This window comes from Hyperolius riggenbachi, chromosome 11 (genome assembly GCF_040937935.1).
Source record: "Hyperolius riggenbachi isolate aHypRig1 chromosome 11, aHypRig1.pri, whole genome shotgun sequence".
Classification (NCBI taxonomy): Eukaryota; Metazoa; Chordata; class Amphibia; order Anura; family Hyperoliidae; genus Hyperolius; species Hyperolius riggenbachi.
The window spans coordinates 124,999,517-125,007,199 of NC_090656.1; the positions used below are offsets into that span (position 1 = coordinate 124,999,517).

General features: G+C 43.0%; 1 protein-coding gene across 1 annotated transcript in view; it reads left to right on the forward strand.

Moving 5' to 3' along the window:
- The window catches only part of LOC137537878 (mucin-2-like), a 43,182-nt gene extending 40,021 nt beyond the window's left edge, over positions 1-3,161 (forward strand). The window contains exons 4-5 of the mRNA XM_068259824.1: positions 72-3,031; positions 3,100-3,161. Coding sequence (XP_068115925.1) covers positions 72-3,031; positions 3,100-3,161 — 3,022 coding nt within the window. The remainder of the gene's footprint in view (positions 1-71; positions 3,032-3,099) is intronic.
- Positions 3,162-7,683: the final 4,522 nt, after the last annotated feature.

Below are 7,683 nucleotides of genomic sequence, written 5' to 3' on the forward strand. Positions count from 1 at the left end.
AGCACTCACCCATCTACAACATCATCCACTTCTTCTCCGACATCTCACACACCATCTACCACTGAAACAACAACCACTACTGTCACCACTTCACCTACTACTACTTCTACCAGCACACACTCAACATCAACACCTTCCACTACATCAACCACTCACTCCAGTTTAACAACTACTAAAACTACTACACCAACTACAACTGTGACCACTCATACACCCTCCACATCTCATACATCAACAACTAGCCCCACAACCTCCTCAACTCCAAGTACTACATCAACTGTAACTACTCATACACCAAGCACACCATCAACCACCACTTCAACCATAAGCACCCACCCATCTACAACGTCATCTACTTCTTCTCCAACATCTCACACGCCATCTACCACTGAAACAACAACCACTACTGTCACCACTTCACCTACTACTACTTCCACCAGCACACACTCAACATCAACACCTTCCACTACATCAACCACTCACTCCAGTTTAACAACTACTAAAACTACTACACCAACTACAACTGTGACCACTCATACACCCTCCACATCTCATACATCAACAACTAGCCCCACAACCTCCTCAACTCCAAGTACTACATCAACTGTAACTACTCATACACCAAGCACACCATCAACCACCACTTCAACCATAAGCACCCACCCATCTACAACATCATCCACTTCTTCTCCGACATCTCACACACCATCTACCACTGAAACAACAACCACTACTGTCACCACTTCACCTACTACTACTTCTACCAGCACACACACAACATCAACACCTTCCACTACATCAACCACTCACTCCAGTTTAACAACTACTAAAACTACTACACCAACTACAACTGTGACCACTCATACACCCTCCACATCTCATACATCAACAACTAGCCCCACAACCTCCTCAACTCCAAGTACTACATCAACTGTAACTACTCATACACCAAGCACACCATCAACCACCACTTCAACCATAAGCACCCACCCATCTACAACATCATCCACTTCTTCTCCGACATCTCACACACCATCTACCACTGAAACAACAACCACTACTGTCACCACTTCACCTACTACTACTTCTACCAGCACACACACAACATCAACACCTTCCACTACATCAACCACTCACTCCAGTTTAACAACTACTAAAACTACTACACCAACTACAACTGTGACCCCTCATACACCCTCCACATCTCATACATCAACAACAAGCCCCACATCCTCCTCAACTCCAAGTACTACATCAACTGTAACTACTCATACACCAAGCACATCATCAACCACCACTTCAACCATAAGCACCCACCCATCTACAACATCATCCACTTCTTCTCCGACATCTCACACGCCATCTACCACTGAAACAACAACCACTACTGTCACCACTTCACCTACTACTACTTCTACCAGCACACACACAACATCAACACCTTCCACTACATCAACCACTCACTCCAGTTTAACAACTACTAAAACTACTACACCAACTACAACTGTGACCACTCATACACCCTCCACATCTCATACATCAACAACAAGCCCCACAACCTCCTCAACTCCAAGTACTACATCAACTGTAACTACTCATACACCAAGCACATCATCAACCACCACTTCAACCATAAGCACCCACCCATCTACAACAGCATCCACTTCTTCTCCGACATCTCACACGCCATCTACCAATGAAACAACAATCACTACTGTCACCACTTCACCTACTACTACTTCTACCAGCACACACACAACATCAACACCTTCCACTACATCAACCACTCACTCCAGTTTAACAACTACTAAAACTACTACACCAACTACAACTGTGACCACTCATACACCCTCCACATCTCATACATCAACAACTAGCCCCACAACCTCCTCAACTCCAAGTACTACATCAACTGTAACTACTCATACACCAAGCACACCATCAACCACCACTTCAACCATAAGCACCCACCCATCTACAACGTCATCTACTTCTTCTCCAACATCTCACACGCCATCTACCACTGAAACAACAACCACTACTGTCACCACTTCACCTACTACTACTTCCACCAGCACACACTCAACATCAACACCTTCCACTACATCAACCACTCACTCCAGTTTAACAACTACTAAAACTACTACACCAACTACAACTGTGACCACTCATACACCCTCCACATCTCATACATCAACAACTAGCCCCACAACCTCCTCAACTCCAAGTACTACATCAACTGTAACTACTCATACACCAAGCACATCATCAACCACCACTTCAACCATAAGCACCCACCCATCTACAACATCATCCACTTCTTCTCCGACATCTCACACGCCATCTACCACTGAAACAACAACCACTACTGTCACCACTTCACCTACTACTACTTCTACCAGCACACACACAACATCAACACCTTCCACTACATCAACCACTCACTCCAGTTTAACAACTACTAAAACTACTACACCAACTACAACTGTGACCACTCATACACCCTCCACATCTCATACATCAACAACAAGCCCCACAACCTCCTCAACTCCAAGTACTACATCAACTGTAACTACTCATACACCAAGCACATCATCAACCACCACTTCAACCATAAGCACCCACCCATCTACAACAGCATCCACTTCTTCTCCGACATCTCACACGCCATCTACCAATGAAACAACAATCACTAGTGTCACCACTTCACCTACTACTACTTCTACCAGCACACACACAACATCAACACCTTCCACTACATCCAACACTCACTCCAGTTTAACAAGTACCAAGACTACTACTCCAACTACTCATACACCCTCTATATCACATAGTACAACATCAGCATCTACTACAATTTCAACACATTTTAGTACTACGTCACATCACTCGACTATACTTCATTCCAGTATTTCCCCTAGTTCAATCATTACCAGTCCTACTTTAACAACAATTGATATTCATACTCCACCATCACCAACAAGTCCAGTTTCTTCTCCACAAGAAAATGGAACATCTTCACTTCCTTCAAGTAAGTGTTTGCATTTCATATTATCTTTATGAATAATTTTGTTCCTTAGTTTCATTTTTGTGTAATAGTTTTAAACAAGATATTTTACCTCTTTCTGCGCAAGCTCATTGTCTGTCATAATCTGAAGTGAGATAAAAGGGGTACTTTTTTCCTTTTTGTTTGTAATTCATGTTTTTATTCATATATATTTTTAAAACTTATGAGGACATATGAGGACTTATGTTGATCTCTTGGTGAGTTTAGTTTTTTAACCAAAGATGTGCACCAAGTATGCAGCATGTTACACTTTAATTTAAAGAGCTAATGAGTGTAAGTCAGGGCCGGTTTAAGCAACAATGGGGCCCCAGGGCAAAGTAAACCTGGGGGGCCCCCCCAACAGATACCCAGGAGCAAAAATTGGCATTAAGGGACCTTTTTTGCAGCTGGTATAGTCAGGTTTTGAAGCCCCAATCGGTCGGAGCTCCACATTCTGGCTACCCCAGCCTGCAAGGGGGACAAGGGGTTTAAAAGTTTCAGGAGGGGGGACCCCACATAATTTTTTTTTAAAAAATTCCCACACTCTAAACATAAAAAAAAAGTTCAATTCAATTCACTTTATTGTCATTGTGTAACACAACGAAATTACTTTTCATGACAACCCCACGGTGCATATAGGGAACATAGTGATAGTAACAAGGAAGAGAAGAAATTATACAAGTATGCCAGGTATTACAGATGTTTAAACAATTTGTACACAGTGTTAATTATTTCAGAGAGGATTCAGAGTTTATCAAGTTTATGGCGGATAGGAAAAAGCTGTCTTTCAGTCTGTTTGTGTGTGTGCGGATTGATCTAAAACGTTTACCTGATGGAAGGAGCTCAAACAGGGCATTTCCAGGGTGAGTGTTGTCCTTGATAATGTTTTTGGCCCTTCTCAAGCTGCGAGTATTATACAAAAGTTCCAGTGATGGTAGTTCAGTGCCAATAATGGCTTCTGCTGTTTTAACAACTCGCTGCAGGGCTTCTCTAGTAGCCTTCGTGCAGCTGTTGTACCAGGCAGTCATGCAATTGGTCAGAACGCTTTCTATAGTGCATCTGTAGAAATTAACCAGCAGCTTCTGTGGGAGGTTAGCGCTCCTTAGTTTTCTCAGAAAGTAGAGGCGTTGTTGTGCTTTGCCAGTTAGAGCTAAAGCATTGTCAGCCCAGGACAGGTTCTCTGCGATGGTGACTCCCAAAAATTTGAAGCTGGAAACTCTCTCCACAGCCTCTGCATTGATCATTAGCGGTAGGTGAGTAGTCTTTTTGGTGGTCCTAAAGTCCAGAATAATTTCTTTGGTCTTCTTTGTATTTAATAACAGGTTGTTAATGTCACACCATGCAGTCAGGTTCCTAACTTCTTCTCTGTATGCAGCTTCCTCATTGTCTGATATATACATATATCCAGGCACATCGCCTCTAGTTAGGACATTAAATAAATTATTAGGGAAAGGGAGGTGCTGAAGGGGGTGTGGCTAGAAAACAGCAAAAATCTATTAACCCTTCGCACACTCACATGCAAATGTTCAAACAATTGCATTCACAGATTCACTCATCCAGGCACAACTGTTATCCCTACAGCTAAATTAAAAGCCAGGGTTTTAGTTCACAGAAGAATGCATTCTTATGCTTAATCACCTATACTGCGCAGAAGTACCCAGGTAAACATAGGTGTCCTAACTCTGGCCCTGTAACATGCATAGTGCAGACATGCAAACACATTCATTGCATCAAACCTATCAATGGATTAGGAGCACACATCCTAACTTCCTCTCCTGGGAAAGACAGTGCATCTTACCAATCGCACAAGGGAGCTAATGTTATGTGTCCATGTGCACAATGCGCATACACCAGCATAAGCTGTCTGCATGCTGACAAACATACAGGGGAAGGGGGGAGTGCACCGAATTGGACCCTAGCCACAGGGGTCAATGATAAGAATAAACATACATATATCCAGGCACATCGCCTCTAGTTAGGACATTAAATAAATTATTAGGGAAAGGGAGGTGCTGAAGGGGGTGTGGCTAGAAAACAGCAAAAATCTATTAACCCTTCGCACACTCACATGCAAATGTTCAAACAATTGCATTCACAGATTCACTCATCCAGGCACAACTGTTATCCCTACAGCTAAATTAAAAGCCAGGGTTTTAGTTCACAGAAGAATGCATTCTTATGCTTAATCACCTATACTGCGCAGAAGTACCCAGGTAAACATAGGTGTCCTAACTCTGGCCCTGTAACATGCATAGTGCAGACATGCAAACACATTCATTGCATCAAACCTATCAATGGATTAGGAGCACACATCCTAACTTCCTCTCCTGGGAAAGACAGTGCATCTTACCAATCGCACAAGGGAGCTAATGTTATGTGTCCATGTGCACAATGCGCATACACCAGCATAAGCTGTCTGCATGCTGACAAACATACAGGGGAAGGGGGGAGTGCACCGAATTGGACCCTAGCCACAGGGGTCAATGATAAGAATAAACATACATATATCCAGGCACATCGCCTCTAGTTAGGACATTAAATAAATTATTAGGGAAAGGGAGGTGCTGAAGGGGGTGTGGCTAGAAAACAGCAAAAATCTATTAACCCTTCGCACACTCACATGCAAATGTTCAAACAATTGCATTCACAGATTCACTCATCCAGGCAGTGCATCTTACCAATCTTTCCCAGGAGAGGAAGTTAGGATGTGTGCTCCTAATCCATTGATAGGTTTGATGCAATGAATGTGTTTGCATGTCTGCACTATGCATGTTACAGGGCCAGAGTTAGGACACCTATGTTTACCTGGGTACTTCTGCGCAGTATAGGTGATTAAGCATAAGAATGCATTCTTCTGTGAACTAAAACCCTGGCTTTTAATTTAGCTGTAGGGATAACAGTTGTGCCTGGATGAGTGAATCTGTGAATGCAATTGTTTGAACATTTGCATGTGAGTGTGCGAAGGGTTAATAGATTTTTGCTGTTTTCTAGCCACACCCCCTTCAGCACCTCCCTTTCCCTAATAATTTATTTAATGTCCTAACTAGAGGCGATGTGCCTGGATATATGTATGTTTATTCTTATCATTGACCCCTGTGGCTAGGGTCCAATTCGGTGCACTCCCCCCTTCCCCTGTATGTTTGTCAGCATGCAGACAGCTTATGCTGGTGTATGCGCATTGTGCACATGGACACATAACATTAGCTCCCTTGTGCGATTGGTAAGATGCACTGTCTTTCCCAGGAGAGGAAGTTAGGATGTGTGCTCCTAATCCATTGATAGGTTTGATGCAATGAATGTGTTTGCATGTCTGCACTATGCATGTTACAGGGCCAGAGTTAGGACACCTATGTTTACCTGGGTACTTCTGCGCAGTATAGGTGATTAAGCATAAGAATGCATTCTTCTGTGAACTAAAACCCTGGCTTTTAATTTAGCTGTAGGGATAACAGTTGTGCCTGGATGAGTGAATCTGTGAATGCAATTGTTTGAACATTTGCATGTGAGTGTGCGAAGGGTTAATAGATTTTCATTGTCTGATATAAGCCCAATGACAGTCGTATCATCTACAAACTTAACAATTACGTTTGAGGTATGGATAGGCTGGCAGTCATGGGTGAAAAGTGCATAGAGGAGAGGGCTTAATACACAGCCCTGTGGCACGCCACTGCTCAGGGTAAGGGTGGAGGATGTCTGTTTTCCTAGTCTGACAGTTTGAGGGCGATTAGTAAGGAAGTCCAATAACCAAGTACATATGGAGGGAGCAAGACCTAGTGCATGGAGTTTGTTGGTCAGCTGGCTAGGTACAATGGTGTTAAATGCTGAGCTGTAGTCAACAAAGAGCATCCTAACATAGGAGTTAGGCTTTTCCAGGTGTGAGAGGGCAGCATGGAGAGCTACACAGATGGCATCCTCAGTCGATCTATTTGTTCGGTAAGCAAACTGGTGTTGATCTAGATTTGCTGGGATGGAGGCCTTGATGTGTGTGGCTACCAGTCGTTCGAAGCACTTGGCGATGACAGGGGTTAGAGCAACTGGTCGATAATCATTAAAACAGGTTATCCTAGGATTTTTTGGGACTGGCACAATGGTTGTAGATTTAAGGCATGATGGAACTACACCCAAGGACAGAGAGAGGTTGAATATTTGTGTAAAAACTTTCGCTAGTTGACCAGCACAGGCCTGGAGCACACGTCCTTGCACACCATCAGGACCTGCAGCTTTCCTGGTGTTGATATTTGTGAGTGCTTGCTGCACTTCATGTATGTGAAGGATTAATGGCTGTGAGTCTGTAGTGGGCCCAAAGTTGACTGGAGGCCGATTGTTGTCTTTTTCAAATCTAGCAAAGAAGTTGTTAAGTTCCTCTGCTAGGCTGGGGATGTTATTGTCCAGTGTATATTGAGTGCTATTCTTCTTTTTGTAACCTGTGAATAGTTGAATGCTTTGCCACATCCTCCTTGGGTTTGAGTCATTTTCAAAGTTTTCCTCAATCCTTTGTTTGTATTTAAGTTTTGCATTTCGTATGCCTTTTTTCAGACTTGCTCTGGCTGAAGAATATGCGTCTTTGTCCTGTATTTTAAAAGCTTTGTTTCTATTCTTTAGAAGTCCCTTGAGTTCTTTTGTTATCCATGGTTTAT